Source organism: Pelodiscus sinensis, chromosome 2 (genome assembly GCF_052426305.1).
Source record: "Pelodiscus sinensis isolate ZL-2025 chromosome 2, ASM5242630v1, whole genome shotgun sequence".
Taxonomy (NCBI): Eukaryota; Metazoa; Chordata; order Testudines; family Trionychidae; genus Pelodiscus; species Pelodiscus sinensis.
The window spans coordinates 24,100,200-24,126,845 of record NC_143053.1 but is presented as its reverse complement, the minus strand read 5'-3'; the positions used below and the strand labels follow the sequence as shown (position 1 = coordinate 24,126,845).

Sequence of the window (26,646 nt, the reverse complement as noted above, 5' to 3'; positions counted from 1 at the left end):
AATTCTTCTCATCCCATCCTTCCCCCGGACACAAAGTGTCAGTGGAACTGCTCAGATTCAGAATAGCCTTGAGAGGTTTGGGGGGGGGGGGGCATGAGTCAGCAGAGGAACTACCAATCTGCAGCTCTATCCTGGTTTGGATGCTAGACTCCCTGCATACAGAACCATGCCCCTCAAGATAGCATTGGTGAAACTTGACAAAAATGTCCATTTAAATCAGCATCTAGGAGACCAGGGAGTCTATTTCTTTTTTGGAAACACACACGTCAGTGTTTCTTGAAAAAGTGATTTTTGGGGACGAGGAGGGGCAGATTTCCAGTTTGTGAGATAAGAAAAAAATTTGTTCTGATTAAGAATGAAACCAAATTATGAAATGTCAACATGTCCTGCAATCCAGAAATCCTTAGTTTTGGCCAGCTCTCTTAGAGTAAGTAAGTATGATTCAAATGTTCCATGTTGAGTTAACAAATATAGACAATTTACAGTAGCCAATTTCTAAAGACTTATACAAGAACAAATTTATTTATAGTATGCTAATGAAAATTGACAAAATGTTGAGAAGTTACAAAAAAAGAAATATCACAGTTTCAGGAGGTCAGCTAGTATTGTGGCTCTTGTAGATTGTTCCCATTATTTAATGGGTACGGAAGGAAGTATTCCTTCAAACCAATAGCACAAATTAGTTTAAACCAAAACTGTAGAAGTATGCCTATCATGCACTACTGATAGACTCCACTGTGGGGGAGAGGGGAGAACATAGTTAAATTTTTTCATGTGGACATTGGTTTAGTGACAGGCATAGCAGCAGAACTGAAGATAGTTTAAAATGCCAGGCTTAAATTTTATTTAGTGCCTTATGTTTTATAATCACCCATAGAAAAGCAATTAAACTTGCAAAAGGCAAGGAACAATTTTTATCTATTAAGAATGACCTGCACCAATTGTCTGTATTATTAGAATTAGGGAAAGGAAAAGATTTATCAAAAGTGTAAATAAAGTCACCATAAATGCCTGACTGGAGATAACTCAGGATCCATTCCAAAAAACCTACAAAATTTGATAGACTAGAAGTTTATGAAGGTTGGTCCATCTCAAGCTAACACACACGGCTAATGGAATTTAGCAAGATACTAGAAGGAACTTGCACATTTATATTGGTAAGAATATCCCTGTGTTAAACATTTACATGTGTGAATAGTCCCATGGGATCCTTATATAGGTAAATATTAAATAAAGTCAGGGTTTGTGTTAGCAAACTTGGTATAGAGTGGGGTTGCAATGGCAAAGAATAGCTACAGCCTCCTTCCCAAAGGACTAGAACAGTCCAAAGGTTGGGTGTGACCAAGGGTACATTGGTTTAGTACATCCCAGTGGCAGCTTCTATTGAATGGTTCACACAGAGTCGTCAGCAGAAGTTAAAGCTGCCTTGTCAGGGTGGAAATTGTAAGGAAAAATAATCAAAAGTGGGCAGCAGGCTAGGTGATTTGCACAACCCTAGAGAGTCTAGCCCACAGACTTATATCTTACATGTGCTATTTGATAGAGTTGTAAGAAAAGTTGATTTGCTGTCCAATATAGTCATTAAATAACAATACCAATATAAAGAAAACATTCATATTATTTAGTTTGAATGCTGATTTAAATTTAGTAAACCATCACTGAAAATTAAGAAAATAAATGTTTTATTCACCACCATGTTCCTTACCTTCTGTTCCTTTGATATGAAAGCGCTTATTGAGCTCATCCAACTTGTTCTTTATAAAAAATTTTAAAAAGTGAAAAAAGATTAGCAGCTGAACCATCGGAGTGAGCCTTCTCTGACTTCCCATTTTCACTATTTCTTTAACAAAGTAATACTGGCCCTAACAGCCTGATTGAGAAGGACACATTACACTAAACATTCCAGGTATGATAGGCCCTTCACAGCACCCAGGATCAAAAGAATACTGAAATGCTAGATCCTTCTCTTAAAGTGAGAGCATGCAATATATCCCCAACGTCGAAGACAATTATCTGTATTGACATTAGTATGAATAAATCCTTGGGTCTACCTTGTCATCGCAGGTACAGCCCAAATCATATTCAGAGGCAGAAAATGCAGCTACAGGATAGAGCGGCCGTGCAATTTCATCAGGCAGGGTTGGTTTATATGCACTGTTCCTCAGCAAGTGATTTAAACTTCCATGGGTTCCGTTATTAGGAGCGGGCTTTAATCCAAGCAGATCTGACAAGACATCAGACATAGAAGTAGGCTTCTAAAACTGTAAAGGTACTGCACTATATACATCAATAGACAGCCCCCATTTCCTACATGGCTAGAAACAAGACAACAATTACTTTGCACCTCATAAAGTAGAGAGATTTTTAATGTAACCAAAGAATAATGCGAAGCCTTTATTCACAACATGGAAGCCTGCTGGGCAAATAGGCAGGGTTGGTATTTTTCATAATAGGAACAGTAAGGTTTATTACTATAGCTTGATGGAGAAACTGCTCATAATATTCAATGCTTCTATTACAGTCTCAGAGGGGTTGCTGTGTTTTCTGCAAAAACAATGAGGAGTCCTTTGGCAATCTATTACTTTCTAAGGTGCCAGAGGACTCCTCATTTTTGTTACAGTAACCCCATGGACACATTTACATGGTGGTGAGGGGGAGGGGAAATATGACACCTGCAGCTGTGAATCTCAGAGTTCAAGGAAACTGACTCAGGCTCACAGGGTCCACGCTAAAGGGCTTGGGACACTCAGACACCGAGACCTGGGGAGGAGGGCAAAGTCAGAACCCAAGTGGGAAAAATCTACATTGCAATATTTAGCCCCATCATGAAGCCTTGGAAACCAAGTCAATTGACCTGAACTCTAACACTTGCTGCCAGTGGTTGGGATGGAAGGGATTTGCAGAGCAGATGTATCCCTAGTGGTTCCAATAAGAATCAACGGCTTAAAGGGCAAACCTGCAGCATGCTTAGTTAAAACCTGATGGTGCGATCAACCTGAAAATACTAAAAGTCAAACTGATACACAACTTTCAACATCCCCATAAACTTTGTTGGCATCTTTTATCCAGGAATTCCTGGGACTGTACAAACATTAATTAAGTCACACCATTGGCACAGAGGAAAATGGTGTCACACATTTGAAGAAGAGGGAACAGAGATAAGGAGCTGTTAAATTATTTGCACAAAGGCACCTGTGCTAATGGCAGTTCTGTTCCAGTGTGATCTCTAGAAGGCTTCATATCTGAAAGGAAGCTCAGTCTAGCTAAAACTAGACACAACATTTTTTTAAAAATCATCTTAGTTCTATTTCCAACTCAGCTATTGACTTCAGAGACCTCAAAACCAGTTACTTAAGGGAGATGCATTAGCCTCCCCAGCTATAAATGGGAATGATCAAATACTAACCACACAGTTATGAATTAATATCAGCAGCTTCTCTGGAAATCCCCAGATGGAAAGATGTATTGTAAAATTAAAAACAAGATCATAAAAATGATATCACGCATTGCATATTTAGCTTCTCTACTTCATTGCTGCAGCAAGAGGTCTGAAAATAAAATACCACCAACAGGAAGCGCAACAGTGGTAAAATAATGGCCTAGCTGCCATGTGTGGGATGCAGGGCAGAAGCTCTCTCTGGAGACAAGTCTTGCTCCCATGGAAAACAGACATACTAGACTCCGTATTTGATATCTGAGGAGCTGCCAGCAGCAACATAATGTGAATGTACTTTACTGGCCAATTGTTGGAGTAAAACAAACACAGGCCTCTGAGCATTCTGTCCTTCCAGCCAAAGAGCAAGCAATACTGTAGTGCAGTACTGGGGGAGAAGGTGGTGACCCTGAGCATAAGCCTACAACAACCTCTGAAAGCTTTGTTGGTAAAAGGAATATATTTTTAGAAACAGAGTAGCTTACCACACATAATGTTGTAAAGTTCAATATTTTCAAATGGAGGTACTTTGGTCTTGTGCTTAAATGTGGGCCCATAGCCTATAAAGACAGTCTTCAAAGAAGAGAGACACACATGGGAAGAGAGGTTTGTTTTAACTCTTAAAAAAGGGTCCAAGACTAAAAATTTCTCCCCTTATACACCTCCTCCTCCTCCCCCCTCCCCCCGCTCCTCCTTACATTACCCTCCCAAAAAGGTTAGTTTGCTGCATATACCTGCATACTATTGATCTTGTTGTCATATCCGTGATCTCCATGGAAGAAGCATTTTCCTGATAGTTTCTTATAAACATCCATGGATTTCCTACATTGAAATGTAAAAGCATAAGTAGTACTGCTGAACTGATAATGCAGTTTCAGAAGATTAAAATTCAGGCTGCCATTTTCAAAAGGAGTTTCAGTAAATTAGGGCCTAACTGCCTCTGACTGGATTTTGGCACCTAAATTCTACAGGGTTTGAAAATCCCAGCCTTCATTCACAAAAAGAATCAAGTAATCTCACGCTGACACAGCAGCTTTGTCCAAAACAATCCCAGAGCAGTTCACTAACTACTATCACCAGCCAAGTGGAACCAGACAGTTCTATTAATGCATTAACAGTTTGAACAAGAAATAAGTACAGTACCCAAATGAAAATCTAGGGGGATGTTTGGTCCTCTTTGGAAAACTGTCAACATAAAATGTTTTAATTTTGAAATTTATTAAAATGTTAAATGGGCGTTCATGTCTCCTTCCCAATGATGCTCACTCAGCACTGAATATATTCGACCAAGGAAGTGACTTTTTTTTTTTTGACTGACAGCCATTGGGCCTTCCCACTGCTCCCAAAGACTTAACGGTGAATTTTGCTCAGTATTAGTAATAGGCTGTATTGTGCCATCAGTTCTTAACAGAATTACCTCCTGCCAACACCTCCTGTGTTATCTTAACAGAATTACCTCCTGCCAACACCTCCTGTGTTATTTAGACACAGGGTCTCTGCTTCAATGGATGGTATAATAAAACTTAATACTGTGCCACTATTTAAATTTGCAACATCCTCTCTTTGAGAGGTACTTGAAAAGAAATCAATGCATATGGGATAACCAGCAACATCTATTACTAGCTTTGGATAACTTGCCATTCCCAGGTGTGACGAAGTGGGAACTTTTGTAGTGTTTTACATGAATAGTTTGTGTATGCCTCTGCTTTCCTGGGTGCTGCATGTTTAAAAAGGTGATGAAAGAGGGTTTGTTGTTGAAGACGACCAAGTGTGACTCTCCTTGCAGCCACCACCAGGACAACTGCATGGAGACGGGGGACCCTTTGACCCACAACCTGGTGACCAAGAGGCCAACCCCAGTTTGGCTGCCAGCTGGTTCTGGCCAGTAGGAAGAGAATGGCCTGAGAGGACCCTGCTGACCTGACCAACCAGTTCCAGCCAAAGGGAAACAAAGGACAGAGGAAAGAGGGCCCCAGCGACCTATTTACCCAGGATGGTAGAGAGAATAGGGGAGGAGATGTTCGGGCTGATGATACTGGATGCTGAGCTGGAAGGAGAGGGCTTCTGGACCAGGGAGGGAGAACAGCCAAGGCTTACTTAGACACAGTAGAGACTTTATTGAGGGAGGACTGTTCTGAGGGCCGAGGCTATGTCTACACTACAGGGTTTCTGCACAAAAACCGGTGGAGCGTCCATACCTCAAGTACGTTTTTGCACAAGAAAAAAAAAAATCAACAGAACAAAGGGCTTTTGCCAATAGAGTTATTCCTCTCCCCATGAGGAATAACTCCATTTTGTACTACAGCTCTTGCGCAAAAAGGCAGGTGTGGAAGCTCCAGAGGGGGTTTTGCGCAAGAAACCCCTATTGGAAAAAGCATAGGTGCTCTGATGGCCATCAGAGCTTTCTTGCACAAGAGTGTCCATGCAGTGTGGATGCTCTCTTGCACAAAAGCACATTGCTTTTGCGATGCACTTTGAGGTCTGAATGCGCTTTTGCGCAAGAACTCTTGCGCAAAAGGCTTCTTGCTCAAAAACTCTGCAGTGTAGACAAAGCCTGAGAGTTCCCATGCTGGGTTCAGATCCTCAATCAACCATTCTGTTTTACGTTGGTGGTGAGTCACTCAACTTAGACAATAGGGTTTCCCATTATTTCCTCTGGAAGTGCAGGCCCTGGGGAGCCCCATGTCAAGAGACAAACACACATACATGCACACAGGCTCAGAGGAGGTGCAGTTTTAAGATGTGGAGGGGACTTAACCCGCAGGAGAGAGTGAACCTCCAAGAAGGATTGTCACAGTGAAGAGGATTCCTCCAAGGGACTATACCGGGCCAAGAGTGGCCTAGGAGTCTGACACACCAGGTAAGAGCCCTTTCACGAGGCATAAAGGATCTGCCAACGAAGGGTTCTGGGATCGGCAGATCCCCGTCTAGACTGCCGCACTGTGCCCACAAACAGCTGATCAGCACAGCGCAGTGGCCATTTTGATGTAAATGAAGCGGCGATTATTTAAATCGCCACTTCATTTCCCTTTGCCAAGTAAGCTCATCTACATGGCTCCGTCAACGGAGCCGTGTAGTCTAGACACACCCTTAGAGATTTGGCTTTTGTCCTTAAAACTGAAAGTGCAAAGTAATCAGACCTATAACTAGAACTGAAATAGTGTTGAATCTTGTAACTTGAGTTAGTTACATTAATGAATGGTCCTTATAGACTAACACGGCTACCCCTCTGAGACTTAGGGTATGTCTACACTTGCCCCCTACTTCGAAGCATACCGAAGTTGCCAATCAAGCCCGGGATTTAAATATCCCATGCTTGATTTGCATGTTCCCGGTTGGTCGCCATTTTAGAAATTCACTAGCCCGGAATAACTGCTCGCGTCTACACGCGGCAGTGAAACGGGAGTCCGATTTAAAGCCCTAACTCAAATTAACTGGTATTCGTCCTGTACTGAGGTTTACCAGCTAATTCGAATTAGGGGTTTTAAATCAGACTACCATTTCACTGTCGCGTGTAGACGTGGGCAGTTACTCTGGGCTAGTGAATTTCTAAAATGGCGACCAGCTAGGAACATGCAAATCAAGCATGGGATATTTAAATCCCGGGCTTGATTTGCAACTTCGGTAGGTTTCATTTGCCTCCCTACTTCAAAGTAAGGGGCAAGTGTAGACATACCCTCAGCTACATTAATAGTGGAGGTGGATGCACTCATTGAAAGGCAGAGCAGCAACTGATGAGGAAAAAAGGAAGTTTGATCGGAGATGGATGGGGGAAAAAACTTGAGTAAAATATTCCTATTACCTCTCTTCCCCATTCTTGTACTTAGAGCTGCTTGGGATTCTTCCAACTATTGTGGGGCAGGGGGGAGAAGAGTCATCAGTAAATGATGATTTGTCTAAACTGTTTGTAGGAACACACTAGTTTTGACAGATAACGTTTCAGAGGTCAAAACCAGAGAGACATATTGACCCAGAATAGCCAAAAGCAACTGATATATAGGAGATCCAGGTTCAAACCCTTAGTCTGAATCATGGAAAATCTGGAAGAGAGATCATTGGTTCATCCTGATGTGAAATAGGAAAATTTCTGAAGTCAAAGTTTTGCAGAACTAGAAAACTGCTTCCTGTCTAGCTCTCCATCAACAGAAAGTATTAAAATGGCAGTCCTGAAACTAGAAAGTCATACTTTGAAATCTGAGAACCATCACCAGAAACTGTAGCAGACTAGTTACCATGCCTACTGAAGTTGCGTTCAGTCTGGGAAAACAATTGGGATTTCCCATTCACTGCTTTTAGCAGAGATCATTCCATACATACAGGAAACTAAGCATAAGTATCCAAGACATTTACTAGACAAGGTGGTATCCTGGGATGACATAGCTACAATTATACTGCAAAGTAAAGACACTTGTGATACATTGTGTTTGACCGGCAGTAACACACTCAAAAGAGAACTATCATTTCTAAAAGGCCATTCCAAGAGGTGCAAAGAATATGAATCTGTCTTGTTCTCTACCAAAAAATACACTGATTCAGTTTGATGAGAAAAGAACTAACTATACCCGATTTAATACATTTTATCAACAGATCAAAGGAACAAATTGACATTTTAAACACAAAAGGATGTTGACAATAAGAAAAGATTCCTTCTTTTCTAAAGTGCAAAGTAATGGTATAAAATTGCCTGCCTCTCTAAACAGGATTAATTTTTTCCCCTGGCTAATTGCTAACGAATTTTCAACACTGCCTATAACTAAGCTAGAGAAGTCAAGAAGAGACCAAACAAAAACATTCCTCACAGTTTACCTTGCCACATGCCATCTTCTGTCCACCAATAAGTGAATATCCTCAATTCTTCTGTTGTAAGCATAGTGCAAGCGCTTGGGAAGGTGCTGTTTCAAATAAGGTTTAAAGTGCTGGTCTGGCTTTTTACACTGAAACACAATTGTAAAAAGCTATATTATTTGAAGGCATCATCAACACAAGATCTCCTTGATTTCAGCAGTTCAAGGTTACTTAAAGCAGATCTAGTTCCCACACCTTACACCAAAATCTACAAGACCTTTAGAATATTTGTATCTGTGCACCATTTATACAAGAATTCCCTAAGGACTAGTGGCTTTTGAATTATGTTCTATAAGCATCTTTGTTCTCACTATAATGTTCTCTCATGCCACCACATTTTCCACAGTGATACACAAGTGGGTTCATACCTGAATAAAGCTGAATTTCATAAGATTTCTGAATACTAAATAGATAGCCTTTCCAAAAATATATTTCAAGCTGTTTGGCTTCTACACTTGATAAAACAAGGTTTTGACTGAGGGATATCGAATGGATTTTTTCTGCATCTTCCAAGTTCTACGAAAATGTTTACTCATAAAAAGGTTACTTTCCATTTCTGAAGGAAGGAATAAATCGGCTCAATTGAGGGACTCAAGACCATCAGGGAGATTCTGGCTGTGTACTACCCTAAAGGGTTGTAAAAGCTACTAAAGCAGCAAACAGCGGAACTCATGACAAACATTAGTCCCTACTCATGAAGGGCCCTATTTACCACTATCATCAGCTTAATGGTGGTTTTGCTTGACTGAACACAAGTACAGATTACTGAATAAAGCCCCAAATTAACATGTAAATGACCAATATATTATATGTGACAGTGCTGAATACTTACTGTGAGGTTGGCAACAATTACTTTAGGATCATCTGTTAAAAGAGACATGAAGACAAAACAGTCATCTGTTTATTGGAGTCGTAAAGGTAAGCACTCTTTTTAAAAGGAGCCTGGACTTCTGAAAGCTATCCTATCTTAGATGATGTGCAACATATTTTGCAAATACAATGCTCCTTTAATGTGTTTTTCCTTAATTACCCAATTTTTTGGTAGTAGCATTGAGCAGTGTTTTACACTTTGGACCTTACAATAAAAATTTTAAACAAGTGTTTTGACAATCATATATATAAGCTGACAATAAGTCACCTGAGAATTTGCAAAAAGTTTTCTATAAAGATGTTAAAGTACAAGAATAAGCAACCTTATTTACAAGCAATAATTAATAAGAAAACTGATTCTTTTGGCATAGTTAGCATCACACACAACTAAATAAGTGACAAAACAAAATTAACTTAAAAACCACACTAGGAAAGCTTTGGGACTTTACTTCAGGCAAGTTGTACTATCACTTGGACAACCCACATTAAACTCTCAGTCTCATTTCCTCCAGGGCCAGCAAAAAGTATTTCTCAGGACCTGTGTTGGAAGTAAATGAATTACCTTGTCTCCCACCCATATTATTTTGGCTACTAGAGGCAGGGTATTGATTGGCTTTGAAATGAGTCTTATTCAAGCTCAGATATAATCCATAGGTACATCTATTTATTTCAAAAAGGCAAGAATGAAAGTAGTGGCAAGGCATGAAATAGAGTATGGAGAAAGTAGTTAAATAATTTGCCATTTAAAGTGCAAAATCTCTGTTCTAAGTCCAGGGAATGTGCCTATTTGTTTTATGTTTGACTTGCTCATTTATAACCAATTACAAACATTCAGGGAGAAGGGAGAAAGAGACCCATAGAAAAGATGAATGGCTTAGAAGTGGGTGAACCCCCTCCTCCCCCTCAAAAAAAACCCAGAGGCATTATGCCAGGAACTAGCAATGAGGGGACTGATCATGTCTTTGGATATTCTCAACATGCCCCATTCAGAAGAAAATAACTTGTTCAACATCAGGGGAATTGAAAGAATGATTTTTCCCCTGCTATTTGACTCCTCTTTGCATATCAAATTAAAATACGGTTCATCTAATTATCTGTAGATCTTTAATATGCTAGTGTCTAATTCTGATCCTGCTCCTACTGAAAACTGCAGCAAAATTCACTGGCGTTAATGAAAGGACAATGGATGCTTTTAAGGGGAAAAAAAACCTCTCAGCAGAAGTGTTGCAGAAATATTCCCTCATGTAGCAGATAATAGGTTTGAGAATATCTTTAAAAAAGATAACTGGAATCTTGCCAGTAGTTTTGATAGAATCTACAAACAAAGAATTTAGACTTTATAGTAGATCAGCAAAATCAAAATATTGTTCATATTTGAGTGTACTTTGAAATACTTTCAGCCTATGAATGAACAAATTCATTTTTATGCTCTAAAAAACTAAAGATACACATTGGTGAAACAGTGGAATTTGAAAACAGATCTCTACCCATGTCCCTAAGGCTAACATCAGAATACATTTGTTCATAGTTGAACCTTTAATCTGGTCTTTGTACAGCCAGATACATCGTCAAGCAAATTGTACTCAGAATGTTATAAAAGTGGTGTCATGTAGGGCTAACCTTGAATGCTAAGGAACTTCTCAAAGGCATGTTGCAAAGAAATCTGGTATGTTAAAAAAAAATCTATCATTGAACCCTATTTGCTCAAATTCACACTTAACAGTTTACTCTTGCTTTAACTGTGCATGACTGCAAAATACCTAACACTTTTTGGCTACAAGAATGGGGAAAGTAGTGGATTCATAATTAATATTACCATTCAACAGTCCCTAATCAATAGACAATATTTAATTAAAAACCATTCTCAATTCTGCAAGGTGAAGAACTCCTTCTCGTCTCTCAGTCATTGATAATGGCACAAGTTGTCTGGATATGCTCTACTTTACCAGGGTTTGAGTTGCAGAATCTTGGCCTCGCTAGAGTATGGTGCTTGTTTAATCAACTTACATTTCAGATTATTATTAGATCGGGGGCGAATGCGTCCTAAAGATCCAGGCACCAATACGATATCTTCTACATTAGTCAGATAGTTACTCAAAAATTCAGTTCTTTCGCAAGTGGTATCTTCCATTCCTGTACATGGGAAATAAAAAGACCCCTTTAATAGAGAATTACATATTGAAACAATAATATCTTGAAACAAGCTTATTTTCCTAAGATACTGGCATCAATCACTATCTTCAGAGCAACCATTCAAAAACAAATTTTTCTTCTTGCTATACTCATCCTATTCCTCTCTTCCTAGCAGGTAAGCTATCCTCAAGCTTAAAGACAACACTGTTATGAATTAGTCATCAAGAGCAGCCACTGGAATTATTCCACTAGCCAAGGAACCATCAGACACACAGACACCTTTGTTTGCAGCTTTCACTAACATTAAGTTCTTATAATGTTTTCTTAATGTCACTACTGATAATCACCAACATCAGATATTGCTTACGGACCAAATTATGGCTGGTGCTTACACCATTGTGACCAAAGAAATGCCGGCATCAGAGCAGCAATCCCAGTCTCTATCTCCAGGGAGCGTACACTAGTTATACATCAAGCTTTAACTGACACAAGAACTAGGAGTCACCAAATGAAAAGAACAGGCAGCCAATTTAAAACAAACCAGAAAAAAAGGTATTTCTTCACACAATTCACAGTCAACCTGTGGAACTCATTGCCACAGGATGTTGTGAAGGCCAAGACTATAACAGGATTCAAAAGAGAACTAGCTAAGTTAATGGATCATAGGTCCATCAATGGCTATGAGCCAGGATAGGAAGGGATGATGTCCCTAGCCTTTTTGCCAGAAGCTGGCAACAGCAATGGATCAGCTGAGGATTACCCATTCTGTTTATTCTCTCTGGGGCACCTGGCATTAGCCATTGTCAGAAGACAGGACATTGGACTAGATGGACTTTGGTATGGCCCAGAATAGCCATTATGTTCTTAATGAAGATCAACCCCTAGTTTCAGAGTTATTTTAAAAATATAATTTAAACAGAAGACAGTTTGGTGGTCTATTCTAAACCAACTTTAGACATGCTAAACAAAGAGTTACCATCTGAGTGTTGTTTTTTGGCCTATGAAAAATGTATTGGAGGTCTCAATCTAATTATTAGTGAGTAGAGCACAAAAGCCAGTAGAGACAGAGCGAGTACATTTGGAAAACTCTCTCTACAACCCCAGCAGCCATTTCTTCAACATCTGGGAGGACACAACTGGTAGAGAAACCAATAGGACTGTGCTCTATCTGTTAGGTGGACAGAAAGTGAACTTTACTGCCCAGGCCAGTTAAACTAGCATTTCATTCACACACACACACACACACACCCCTTCTGAATAGCATAGTATCCCATAGCAAATATTGACTCATTTAGCATACTGTTACTGTAATTAGAGACCTTTAGTAACCCCACTGAAATGCTATGCTGAGGACAGTTCTGCTTAAAAACACACCCAAACTTGATCTCTGTTTTCCTTCTCTCTCATGCTTTTTTCACTTGAGTGTTTCGGTCTTTTCTTTACTTTACTGTGAATTCTTATTGTGAAGTTTTCCCCCCCAGTTACAAATGACAGAGACCTTGCAAGTAACAGATTTCCTTTTCTGGTTATTCTGCTCATTTTTGTCACTTATTTCCATCCTAATATCTCTTGGGGTCATTTCTCCTTCCTTCAGAACCCTTCAAAACGAGGCCCAGTCCCTCATAACTAATCCAACTTTGTTCCTCTATATCTGACCAGCTGTCCTAATCGCCATGGAAACTTACTGTCCCATACTGCAGCAAGGGAGGTTTAGGTTGGACATTAGGAAAAAGTTCCTAACTGTCAGGGTGGTCAAACACTGGAATAAATTGCCCAGGGAGGTTGTGGAATCTCCATCTCTGGAGATATTTAAGAGTAGGTTAGATAAATGTCTATCAGGGATGGTCTAGACAGTACTTGGTCCTGCCATGAGAGCAGGGGACTGGACTCGACCTCTCAAGGTCCCTTCCAGTCCTAGTATTCTATGATTCTATGATAATTCTATTCCTACTTTCATTAAAAATGTGATGAAGTTTTACACCATTTTTCTCCTAGTTAACCTACTTTTAAAAAAGGGAGAAGGGGAATGAGTACATACTGTAGCTAGGATTACCAACCTCCTGTTTTCACCAGGAATCTCCTGGAATCAGGCTTGGTCTCCCAGAGGTTACAACAACTAATTTGGGAGATTTGCAACTGCTAAAAGTCCAGTGATGCAGTGGGATTAAGGCAGGCTCCTTGCTGTTCTAGTCCCACACTGCTCCAGGAAGAGGCCAGCACATTCCTGCTACTCCTCGGGAGGAGATCACTGCATGCTGCCCCTACCCCGCGCATCAACTGCAGCTTCCATTGGCTGGGAATGGGGAACTATGGCCAATGGAAGCTGAGGGGGCAGTGTCTGCAGGGAGAGGCAGTGCACCTCCCCCAAGTGCTGCAGGGATATGCTAGTCACTTCTGGGAGCAGTGGGGTGTAGGGCAGGCAAATGGAGTACACCTCAACCTTCTGCCCCAGCCTCCTTCCACATCCAAACTCCCTCCTAGAGCCTGCACCCCCTTCCTTCACCAATCTCAGCCCAGAGTCCCTTCCTACACTCCAAAACCATCAACACCAGCCCAGAGCCCACACCCCATCCTGCAACCCAGTACCCTGTCCAGGCCCAGTGAAAGTGAGGGAGCAGGGTGGGGCTTTGGGGGAAAGGGTGTGGCAAGGGTGTTTGGGTTTCTGTGATTAGACAATTGGTAACCCTATCTGTAGCCTTTTACACTTGCTAGGCAACATGTGGGTTTGTATGTATATTACCCTCAAAAAATCAACAGACTGAATTCTAAATGAAGCTACAAATATTTAAACCTAAGTAGTTAAAATAAGGAGTTCCTTCACAAGGTAATTAGCAGGCAAATTAAATGTTGGGCTTGCATTGTCATTGTCCTGTGAATCAGCATTTGCACTTTTACAAAAAAGTTAAAATAGAACATTCTTTTAGGCTCTGATCCAGTAAAACGCTTATTAGGTGTATAACTTTAAACAAAGTGATGCTTTAGATATTGTTCAAGCATCGGTTTCTCTCCATATTTACATACTAATAGAGGACAAAGTAAGAGTTTTTACCATGGTCTCCAACAAAGATAACATTGACACATCGATGGAGTTTCAGTTGCTTCAGTCCATCCATTAATTGTCCTACAATCTTGTCAATCTCTCTTAGGGGATTTATCATCTATACAAAGTTTGCAAAAAGAAAGGAAATTAATCACCATTGTAATGCTCTCTCAATGTACTACTATTGGAGCTTCTGCTGCAAAATTCCAGTAGGTTAACATTCCAGATCAAAAGGCAGATCCTTGGCTGAGTAGTTATTACCCTGAGCTAAAGGTAATCTCTTCTAGGAGCTTGGTTTGATTTTCTTGAGGGAAAGATACAAAAGGTCTTCTATTGGCAATATTGTTGGATGACTGCAAGTGATCTTACTTCTACCCCTCCCACAGACCCCCTTAAATACATGGTAAGCACAAAGTCAAAGCTACCATATTAGAAAAATGCATATGATTTGGGGGTAAGGAAAAATGGGGAGAAGGGAGAACAGATTTAAATGCTGATCTTCACATGGCTTCTCAGTTTTTCCAACCAACAACAACATAAGTCAAAGAAACATAGCTTCAATCTCAGTGTTCATATGAAAATCCCAAGCCACTCTGAAAAGTGTTCCAAGAGGTATATGGTATGAGAATAGCTTCCCCTCAGTCTTCTGTTATAAGCAGTAGGAAGAAAAAAAGGCAGCTCTGTTGCCAAGGTTGCCACTGAAGAAGTGGGTTGTGCCCATGAAAGCTCATGATACCATCTACATGTCTTGTTAGTCTTTAAAAGTGCTACCAGATTGGTGTGGTGGTGTTTTTTTGTTTTTGTTTTTTTTAGTTTTTCCTGTTATACACTAATTCAGCTACTCCTCTGAAGGTTTCTAGTGACAGTTCGGCAAGCTTTTGAAAAAGAATGCCCAGACCGAAAAATACACATTTTTATTTTATTTTATAAAAAGGCAAAATGATGACAGCATGTCTGCAAGTTACAATTTTGAGCAGGAACAGAAGCAAAAGCACCTTTTATTAGACAATAAACACTTTAAATTTCTGTACATTTTAGATAAAGGACAATTTAAAAAGGGAGAAAGGGAGAGATAGCTAGACCAACATTTGTATTTATCACACTATACTGAATTTCTCTTATCTGCATATTTAAATGGATCGGTTAAAAAATAGTGAAAAACTCAATTTTCCTGTTGGAAAATAGTATTGTGTCAAACTCGAGTAAGAAAGGAAGATTTCAACAAATTTGCCACTGGAAAAAGTCTAAGCAATGCTTCCACCTTACAAATGTCAACCTGACCCAAATCTGAACCTTTTGCGAGCTCTTCTTCTGCCTCAACTGCCACCCACTTTGTAGAGTTGTAGATGCTAAAAATAATCAAGATGCAAGACAGAAAATTACAATGCATCTGAGGCACTGTGGGGACTCTGCCCCCAAGGAGAAATCCTGTGCATCACCTGAGATAGAATCTCACTTGGGAAGGAGTGGGGAGGGAGCAGAAAGAACACAGAACTACGATTCCCATGAGACACTGCAGTAACTCAGGCAGAGGGAAAAGCTTCTGAAATTCAGTGTTTGTATTCAGAAAAATATTTCAGTCAAAAATGATGAAACATTCTAAACCAACATTCACTATTTTGACTTTTTGTCCCAAATTTGGACAAAAGCCAATGGTTAAAGTATCAGGTTTTCTCCAAGGAATGAAAACCCATTTTTCAGTCAGCTATAATTGTACCTCATGAACCACAGAAGGAAATGTAATTCTTTTCATTCAGCCACTAAATTGTAACTACAGTTAGGAAAGCTGGGAACAGCAAATCATCCAGGATTCCACATTAATGTTTTCTTCTGGAAGAGGTTTCTCCTGTTATGGAGCAATAGTATTTCCATATGTGATAAGAAACCACAAATCCCAGTACTTTTCTAAGATCGTATATTCACCAAATTGTAGCAGGAGACTTGCAAAGATGTGTTTGATACCATGAAAACCAGTAGGGGAAATTCTGTTATTGAAAAACAAAACAAAAAAACCTCACAACACCACACCACAAAACATCCCACACCATTTCACACAACCTCAGGAAACCTCAATTTAATTCCTTCACCTGCGTTCTCACCAGGTTCTCATTTAAAAGTCCTTTATTCATTTCTGAAACTCTGACTAAGGTCTGTTCTGAATGCCATGAATACATTTATTTGACAATATTCTGTATGGATATGGGGCTGCCCTGAGAACATATTCTTGCCCAGATGTAACCTTCAAGGAGTTATCAGTGAAAGAATAGGAGTCTTATGTGTCCGGTTTGCTCATATCATATGCTGAGCTCCAATACCTCAAATCTTTGTAAAGCTATGTGGAAGGTTATATTTTCCAAGAGCAATGTGCATATCTGAGATGCCACCAAATAACCACCCCAGAACAATTGAAATTATTGTAAGAGGATCAGATATGAAACTGAGAAGTGCAGACTCATGTTGCTAAGTAGGTTTAGCAAGAGTTCCATGAAGAACTATTGTAGCCTGATGCTATATGGCATTTTTCTTTAATTCCCCTAGGCATTAGTCTTATGATGCATCCTATGATGGGGAATGGTCACAGAAGACCCCTGTGGCATAATCAGCACACCAGGGGACAGTCCCACGTGGTCTTCTATGTTCGCACCCTGTCACACTGTTCCCAATGAGCTTAAACCACTTCTGGCTCTAACGAGTTAATTTTCACTGGATATGGTTAACGAACTTCAGCTTCTTCTAGCACAGATTTTGAAGGTTTTGTGAGAAATCCACAACTGGTTTTGTATGGAGATTTATAAGAATAAAAAAAGCTTTTGGATGAAAGGTTCATTCAAAGAAGAAAAGGAGAGGGGAGGGGGGAAAGTACAAGTGCTCCCACTATTAGGCCAGCTAGAACATATTTTATGTCAAAAAGAGTAGGACCTTGAATTGGCATACTATTCTGAAAGGGGAACTCCTGTGCAGTCTGTTCAAGGGGACATCAGTCACATAAGCAGATAATCAGCCTTCCTTTTGTGCAGACTATCAACACTCAAGATAAAGTGAAATTGCAGTTTCTTACACTTGGTGAACTATTCCCCTCTCAATTCTAGGATGAAGTTCAGAATGCCTGATTATTTTCAAAAATATGTTTGTTTTAAAGTCAGGAATTGAAAGCGACTGTGAAGAATTCCTATTGCTCCTTCCTGAAAACACAGCAAGTGTCAAGATTTCTGCTTGAATCCTACAGGAGATATTTTTAGGACACTTATTTTTAGGCCCCATGAACTGAGTTACCATTAGTTTAACATCCCTGAATGGAAGGGATGCTGAAGTGAGCCACAGTTCCTCCCAAGTGGTCAATTAGCAGCTGGTGGTAAGACTGTGTAAGCAGTAACTTTGACCTTTTTAAAGACAGCAACTTAAGTACAGATTGAATCTCTTTGATCTGGCATCCTCAGGGCCTGAGTGGTCCCAAAGGAGGGAGTTTGCTGGACATGGGGAGGTCAGGCCTTGGGCTCTTTCGAGGCTCCCCTCCTGGCCACCAGCCCAGTAAGTGTGCTGCCCTCAGCCACTGTCGGGGCATCACTCCCAGCTGTTGCCCCACTCCAGCCTGTGGGGCTCCTTGCCTTCCGCCAGCAGCAGCTTTGCTCCTCCGGCCACAGCGTCTTCCTGCCCCTGGCCAGCGACAGCTCTGTGCTCCCAGCCAGCAGAGGCTTCCCTCTCCCCAGCCGGTGGTGGCTCCAAGTCCCCAGCTAGAGGGACTTCTCTGCCCCAGGCCGGCAACAGACTCATGCCTCTAACCAGCAGGGGCTCTGCACCCCTTCCAGCAGAGCTCCACTTTCAGTTGGCAGGGCTTCCCACCCAGGCATGTTCTGGCTGCTGGCTGGGTTTCCTGCCCCCAGGCCACTGTCTCTCCACGGTGCTTGCCAGCTGATCTCCCAGCCCTCTGTGGATGGGGCTCTTTGGTCCTTCCAGACCACAAATGTTGCCAGACCAGGGAGTCCCAGACCACAGAGGTTCAACCTGTACCATCATAAAGCACTAGTGGATGACACTGAATCATGGATTCAAAATTCATGGTTTGCATGCCCTTTTCCTCCCACTCCCCTCAAAAAAGTCTCAAGATTTTCAGCCAATGAGATATTTTTCTCTGTGCCATGTGATTTTTGAGCCTTCGGGTTACACTCAGGACACTCGGGTCACATTTTCAAGTTTTCTCCAGAGCCATGAAGTTTTTTTTGTTTTTTTAAACTCAGCTCTTTTGCTTCCCCCCTCCCTCCACATAATCACTTAATACTAGTAAATGGGGCTTAAAGAAAGGACACCCAATATCGTGAGACACATGATAAAATCTTAAGGGTTGGTGATGCTAATAAAATCTTCCCAGAGATTTGTTTCATGCTCCCTTTGTTTGATGGATTTTTAAAAAGTCCTAAAGAGATTTTTTTCTCCCCTAGGGTGAACAGAGTCTGAAATAAGACCACCACATTTCCCAAAAGACTCAATATACCCTGGCTCCTTTGCCAGCCAAGACCTTTCAGTACAGTTACAGGAATTCTGTTTCAGAATTCCCAAACTGAAGTATGGAAGGGAGTCCAAGTTGCAAAAATTAAGCTACATAAGAGCCTCAAATTGACACTTCTGTTGCAAAGTTTTGGAACACATAGACAAAACTTACTTTGTTCCGACGGGATTCCGTAGAATACTGATCCACTCTATGAACTTTTCTTCTTTTCTTTGAAGGTGCAACTCGTCTTTTCTGTCTCCTCTTAGGAGTAAGCTTTCTCTTAGGTCTCTTAGGCGGAGTAAGAGGTGAGCCATAACTACTCTCCTGTACTGACGGAGAGAGATGTCTGGACTCAGAGAAATCCTGACTCAGCTAGCATCAGATACTACAGTGACCTGTGATCGCATTGAGGAGCATGAAGATCAGCACTTCTTCAATAATATTGAAGTTGGTAAAGGGACAATTTAGAGGTCTCTCTCTACAGAGGAACTTACTAAATTGTACTTGAAAGTGGGAGAGCAGTTACTCAAGCAACTAACAGGAGAGCAAATGAAATTGGTATTTCAGAAGGTGGATCGGGCCAATTTTTATGAATAGGTACATAGCGTTGTATTTTTCTTCAAGTGTCATTCCATTCACCAAACATACAGATAAATGCACAAAACATGTACAAGTATTAGATTCACATTTCTGATTTTTTTTTCAAATTCTTGGGGGGGGGAGGGGTCTTAATGAAACATGGAATATTTGACTTGCTCGTTACCAGTTCAGCTGGAATCAACGGGGTAGCTGCCAGCCAGCGCACAGTGACAATCTTGGAGAAGATTGCAGGGTTGAACCAATATGGAGACTGCACTTTTTAAATAATTTGTCAAGGGGAGTAAGAGAAAATTGCATTGCTGTTGACAGTCCTGTTCTAGTTGTTTAGATCAATTGAAGACATTGGTCTTCATGGCTGTCATGCCTTTTGTGAGCAAAACATTATCTATTATAATAAATCATTCTAAGTGGTTTATTCTTTGTGTGTGTATGCTACAAAAGAAGAGACTGGAATAACCGATTGTTCCTTTTTCCAACAAGCCCCACACTTTAAAGATACACAGGGATGCAGAGCATAGCTCTCAGTTTTGGCATGTTCTACACTTGCGAGAAGCTAAGCACTAACACCTTCCATCAATTTTCATGGGAGTTGTGGGTTCTCAGCACCACTTAGGACCATGTGTGAACACCTACAGGGAAATAATACAGCTAAGTTATCAGGTAAGGGGAAATGGAACGTGCTAAATGGGCTTGAGGAAAGTCAGTGATTTATGATATTTTGCTTCTATCTACTTATCCAGTTTCTCTGTTGTTCAGTCAGAGAGCTATATGAATGGAGGGGAAAGAAAAAAAACAAAAAAGTGTTACCATCTGCCATGCTGTTTCATTGCTTCCAAGGCAAGCAGCTGGAAAGGAGATTCTAGTCCACTCTCATTCGTCTCTCTCCAGAAAGGCATTTTAATAAAGCAGCACCAGAGTTTTCTTTTTAAAATGTTTCAAGCTTTGTGCAGTCCTGATGAGAGGAGCAGCAGGGAAAGGAAGGATTCTCATTTTACACTGTCCCTGAATAAACTCAGCCAGAGCTTGACAGTGCCAGAAAGACACTGGTCAGTGCAAGGAACCTAGGTATTTTGAACACTTAGAAGAGCCGTCTCAAGACAGCATGTTAGAGGAGCAGCAGGAACAGAGTTTAGGCATGACAGATTGATTTATTTAGAGCACTTACAGTAGTATGTATTTCAAAAGTATATAAAATATAGATTTTTTTTTTCTTTCAAAGTTAAGTAGGAAGAAAAGCTACGTTCTTGTTAACCAGCCAAACCTTAGCCTCATTGAAAAGAATCAGAATAGGATTATTTCTTTTTTGGGGGTAAGGAGCCCTTGGGGAAGGGGATGATCAAATCAATCCCCCCTTTCTAGGCCTAACAAAGGGTGAGAACTAGCCAGCCAAAGCTCTGCCTCTCGAGCCAGAAGGACAACCTATCAATGTCACTGCAAAAGCACAGAAGAGAGAAGGAAGAACAGAATTGCAGAAATAATCAAGGGCAGGTACAAATTTTAAATTTCTCATCAATACACTCTGAAAATAAAGTGAAGCTTTATTTCCTAATTCAAAGGATCAGTTTCTGAAGATGTCATTAAAAAAAATTATATTTCTAGAGTAATGAACTTCACTTTCACTGAAACACCTACTAAAGCATGCTGCACGATATTATAGTCAACATATTGGGAAAAAATCCTGATTCCACTGGCTTCACCAGAACCATAATTTCACCCATAAATTTTGAGCTCTTCTACTTCTTTTTACTCCTAAACTTTAACGTACTGTGAATTCAATTTATAGGCTGTCGAGCACTTCCTGAAAGGTTTAAGTGTCAAATGAAGTCACTGGAAGTTGAAAATGATCAGCACCAGGTAGGATCAAGCCTTAAAAAAAACTCCATTATTTCATAGCTATTTTGTTAGTAAGTTACAGTAAACATCCACTCTGCATTGCAAAATGTACACTATATTTTCCCCCCCTCTCCCCTTCCAGAGAAGTCAGCTGAACAGCTGCTCCTCAACTTAGTATGGGGCAAGAAGAGTTCAATAAGGAGATTTTAAACTTAAAACCCACACATCTTAAATACACAATTTTCAAGAGCTTGTTTCCAAGATCTGGTGTGTTGCTGAATTGCTGCAAAGGAAAAACTGGCCAGAACCATTCCAAGTATCTAAGTGCTGCCAGTTCTGTACAAAGAAGAACGATTTCATGCAGAGGTCAAGATCCCATTACTAAGGAAGCAGCTTAGAGGGGTCCCACTAAGGGCTTCCTTCTCAGCTGATTTACAAGAAGTTCATAGCTCTCAGAACTTGCTTTTTAAAAAAAACCCATCAAGATAAACACAATACTTCCTAGCTCCTCTCTCCTGAAATCATTCCCCTCACAAATTTTAAACAGCTGTGTGTTTTTAAATCCACATTTACAAAATCATGTCTTATAAATGTAAATCTGGGGACTGTAATACATTCATTTATTAAACAGCCTGCTCTCAATTCAGTGAAAGTCAGTTTCCCTACTCTTGTGTTCAAAACAAATGGTGTGAAGCTATTTAACTTTAAAAAGTTATAAACTATTAAAAGAACATATTCAGTTTCATCTTTAAATTTCACTTTACCTTACTGAAAAAAAAACACAATGAGAAAATGTATGTTCTACAGGAACATGTATGTTCTACACTCTAAAGATAAATGTACTGTTTTCTTTTAGATTTACACACAAGATTTGTCAGTCCTAGAATTGAATGTAATTACATCATTTGCTATAGTTAGAGGTGCTATAAAGTATCAATAGCAGGTCACAGGTATAAGAACCAAGCTTGAATTATTTCAGAAACTAAGACTTCATCCTAATATTTCAAGTAGAACAGCTTCTTCTATTGCCATTAATGCCAACAATGAGAAGACACCAGTAGACAGTCAAACAGAATTCTTCCCTTTTAGCAAATATTTTGGCTTATAGATTTTAGACAGCAAGTTATTTGGACCAGAGAGTTTTTATTCTGCTTGGCACATCACTGATTACATTGCTGATGCAGAGTAATTTATTAATAGTGTCTCATAGTTAGTTGCATATATTTTGCTTATGAGTTTGTATCCAAACTATTGCAACAGAGATATTGCCTTCCTCTAAAGGCATGTTTGAAATTAGTGAAGGGAACACCAAGAAAACTTTTTTCTGGAATTAAGACATGTTTATGGAAAATTACTTAATGAATAAAGAAGAAAAGGTTGACATGTTGAAATGGAACCCTGGACATTCAAAAGTTTTCTAAAGAATACAGGATTATGGATATTCTTGAGAAATGCAGTAATTTGGTATTTAACCGGTGCAAGTTATATGAGACTGAACACCTGTCATACTCCTGAGCCCACACCAGTGGACAAAATCTAGGGGTACTTTAAGTATTTCTGGGGAACAATGAGTTTTAAAGCTGAGCGATGAGTTTTAAAGCTCCTTTACTCATGCCATTAAGACTTCTGTGTCCCTTCCTCAGGGAACAGCACTAGCAGGGCTAACCAAACTGCTTGTTCATAGACCAAATATCAAGATGTATAGTTTTCCAAACTTTAGAATAGAGTATTATCCAGTCTTCTTCAGATTGTCAACTTTGGAAAAAAAATATCCTCCTTCCCTGTCCTGTAAGAAAACATACCAGAGAAACAAAGATCCTTTTCTGCCTCTCTCAAACATGGTATTTTTAAAGAAAGGTAAATGGATTAAGGAGCGTTAAGTTGTGCTGTTATATCAGCTATTTTCACATCTGAAACCTTTGCCAGACAAATACCTATATCCATAATGTGAACTTAATACTTTTCACTATTCATACTACACAGGTATTTGCTTCTAAAACAGATGGCCAGTTCTTAGAAGTTCAATGAGCCTTGGTCACAAGTTCTTGTTTGTTTTAACCAATTGCCTTCCCTTTCTGACAGACAGAACGAACACTAAGAGATAAGAAAGCCATTTCTGCACATAAGCAAATATTCCATAGATGGCATGGCTGATCCTTGAGATGTACAAAAATTTTATACAGGAAAAAATATACTAACCTCGGAGCCGAAAGGGCCATATCTGTGACCAGCAGCATCTGGTTGTTCAGAGTAGAAAGCATAAACATAAGGCCTGAAAGAAAGATTTTGTTCAGAATAGTCTGCTTTCAGTCACAACAGAAGAAGAAATTGCAAGGTCATGTTAATGTCAGCCTTTCAAGTATTGTTTGCTTTATAGGGAAAAAATGGCTCAATTAGAGGTTTCCCAAAGTAAGATGAATGAAGTTCTGGAGCAACTAGTCACTTTGAATCTAGATATCAGAACGCATGCAGGTGAGAAACAGGGCACAATTTAAGAAAGCTCTCTCTCCCTGAGCCTGTCTACTTATGCAGCTTTTAGTAATGCTGCTGTTTTGTTACAGCCATGCTGCTAAAAGGTGTGCAGTGTAGTCCCTATTTGTCAGCTCTCCCGCTGACAAAAGACTTCCACCCCAACAAGCAGCATTAGCTTTGTCAGCAGAAGAATGATCTTACTGACAAAGCTCTGTTCACATCCACATTTGTCACTTGCAAAACTTTTGCCTTTCAGTTTTGTCCTTCAGTTGCCAGTATAGATGTAGCTTTAGTTCAGTAAGAAAGAGAGATCACAATACTGATTCACATGGGCTATGAAGCCTTCAGCATGTGAGAACTTGTGTAATAAAAGAACACAATTAAGATGTTTGACATTTTCCCAAGCCTCAGGGTGCAGCTTCTGCATTTACCACTGCCTAGAAGTTTATTAAGTCACATTAGACTAAGTAGCATAAGCCAGCCAACATTAATCCATGGAATTAAATGTTCCCTAATAATCAAAGGACATTCACATCAGAGATTCGGTGAAGAGGATTGAAACATTGCTGGTTAAAAGCTAAGAGCTACAAAGCATAGTAATACTGAATGCTGGCAAGAATAATTTTTAACAAGAATAAATATTTTAATCTATTTCTACAGCGCCAGCTACTTTTAAAGAGAAGGTAAGTTGGAAGTTTACAACATTAATTAATGCCACGTTAATTACCTTTCTTCATCTGGTAGAGTTAGCCACTGCAGTATTGTTAATATTCTGCGTTCATGGGGAATGACGCTAGATCACAAAAGAGAAATTGGTTCAGTTATTGGTGTGTCCAGAAAAGATACTTATTAGGCGTACCATAAGCTCCATCCAATACTATGATCAGGACCTATCATGGAAAAGTCCCCCTACCTCCCTGCCCCACAGCAAGGCAGTGCCCTAGAAGTTTGAAGGCTTATCTCTGGACTAAGCCTCTGGGCCGTATTGCTCCTGATAGAGGGGACTTATCTCGGGACTAGGCCGAGGGACGGTACTGTCTATTAGAAGGGAAATACCTCGGGATAAAGACTAAGTCGTACTGTCTCTAGTAGAGAGGACTTCTCTCTGGACTAGGCCTCAGGGCCGTATTGCCTCTAACCGAGGGGAGCTTTCTCCCCCCCACCCTTGGGTACGAGGCCATGGAGTTGCATAGTCGTTAAACTCGCATATGGATGCAGACCGCCCCGCTGGGTTAGCACCGAGTGTGGGGAATGGGTACGGCCTTGGGAGAAGGCCAAGCCATGCCCTTAACTGATCTAAACTCAAGGGGTAGCCCGGGATAAGGCAGCCCCCTCCCGACCACTCCCCTCAACAACTGGTTACCCAGTAAACATCTGCGTCTGTGGATCTGTGACAGCTATGGAAAAGTCTCCGATAGACGTTACCCCCACCGTGCACCTTTCCTAATCAGCATGAGTTCTAACTTGCTGGCTTAAGAGCAACAGGACTTCACTTATATTCCTTATCTGCTAGGAAAATGCACTACAGCTTGAACCTCCCTAGTCTGGCACCTTCAGGGCCTGACTGTTCCAGAACCAAGGAATTTGCCAGAACACAGGAGGTCAATGCCTGCCCCTCCACTCCTAATCACTGGACCCCAGGGTGCACTAGGCCCCTCCCCTTCCTAGGGGCACCAGGCTCTGCTCCCCAGTGATACCAGGGCTTCTCCTCCGCCAGTCACCCAGGGCTCTACTGCTGTCCCCAAGGTGTCAGGGCTCTGAGGGTATGTCTGCACTACCCCGCTAGTGCGAACTAGCGGGGTAATGTATGCATACCGAACGTGCAAATGAAGCCCGGGATTTGAATTTCCTGGGCTTTATTTGCATAAGCCGGCCGGCGCCATTTTTAAATGCCGGCTTGTTGAACCCCGTGCCGCGCGGCTACATGCGGCACGGGCTAGATAGTTCGGACTAGCAAGCCATTCTGAACTATCTGTACACCTCGTTCCAGATAGTTGCTAGTCCGAATGGCTTGCTAGTCCGAACTATCTAGCCCGTGCCGCGTGTAGCCGCGCGGCACGGGGTTCGAACAAGCCGGCATTTAAAAATGGCGCCGGCCGGCTTATGCAAATAAAGCCCGGGAAATTCAAATCCCGGGCTTCATTTGCACGTTCAGTATGCATACATTACCCCGCTAGTTCGCACTAGCGGGGTAGTGTAGACATACCCTCATTCTCACTGCTTGGCTCTTCTTCGGTCCCTACCACCAGGGGGGCCAACAGCTTCCACAGGTGCCTGTGCTAGGCATGGAGGGCAGCCCTGTGCCCCCAGAAGGGGAGGGGCTCAGGGCAGCCAGCCCTCAGCAGCACTCCCCCCATCTCTCCCCCAAGTCCTCAGAACCACAGGGTGCCCTGACAACAATTTAACAGGCCCAAGGCTCTGGCCACAGCCTCAGAAGCAGCAGAGGCAGCTGATAGCCACAGGCCCCTTTAAATTGCTGGGTCCTCTTCTCCTGCCCCTCCCTCATCAATGGGCTTGCCGGCAACACTCTTGAGCTCATTTCAATCCCTCTTGTGTCTGTCAGTCCAAGGTGACAGCTGTCCATCCTTCCCCAAATGTCAACTCTATCTGCTGCCTATTGCTCTCAGACCTCTGGCCTCTGCTCAGCTTCTCTGATGGGAAAAACCTGCTCCTGCTGCTTCTTGATTGTTGATTACTAGGTGTCAATGTGCTATCCACAGGGGTTTCCATGGTCTTCCCAGATTTTTCCATTAACATCAGTTGGCCTCTGCCAATCCTTCAATGAACCCTTAAGTCCACCCCAGACTGCTAAGCATCACACACATAGCCCCAAGAGAAGATTTAACCTATTAGTCCACAGTGAGTAACTGTGCAAAGTATAGTAGGACTAGTGTTAATGTCCCACACTTGATAAGTCACCTTCTTCTGTGTTCG

At 41.1% G+C, this 26,646-nt stretch overlaps 1 protein-coding gene across 3 annotated transcripts in view; it reads right to left on the bottom strand.

The window, feature by feature from the left end:
- The window catches only part of ENPP2 (ectonucleotide pyrophosphatase/phosphodiesterase 2), a 97,587-nt gene that overhangs the window by 14,751 nt on the left and 56,190 nt on the right, over positions 1-26,646 (bottom strand). For 2 of the 3 annotated variants that reach the window (XM_006130772.5, XM_006130770.5), the window contains exons 10-20: positions 24,440-24,505; positions 23,440-23,512; positions 18,979-19,131; positions 14,331-14,439; positions 11,156-11,281; positions 9,111-9,142; positions 8,240-8,367; positions 4,168-4,255; positions 3,919-4,006; positions 2,052-2,224; positions 1,706-1,754 (exon numbers count right to left, since the gene is read on the bottom strand). In XM_006130772.5, the coding sequence (XP_006130834.1) occupies positions 1,706-1,754; positions 2,052-2,224; positions 3,919-4,006; positions 4,168-4,255; positions 8,240-8,367; positions 9,111-9,142; positions 11,156-11,281; positions 14,331-14,439; positions 18,979-19,131; positions 23,440-23,512; positions 24,440-24,505 (1,085 nt within the window). The remainder of the gene's footprint in view (positions 1-1,705; positions 1,755-2,051; positions 2,225-3,918; positions 4,007-4,167; positions 4,256-8,239; positions 8,368-9,110; positions 9,143-11,155; positions 11,282-14,330; positions 14,440-18,978; positions 19,132-23,439; positions 23,513-24,439; positions 24,506-26,646) is intronic. The other variant, XM_006130773.5, reaches the window with a different exon arrangement.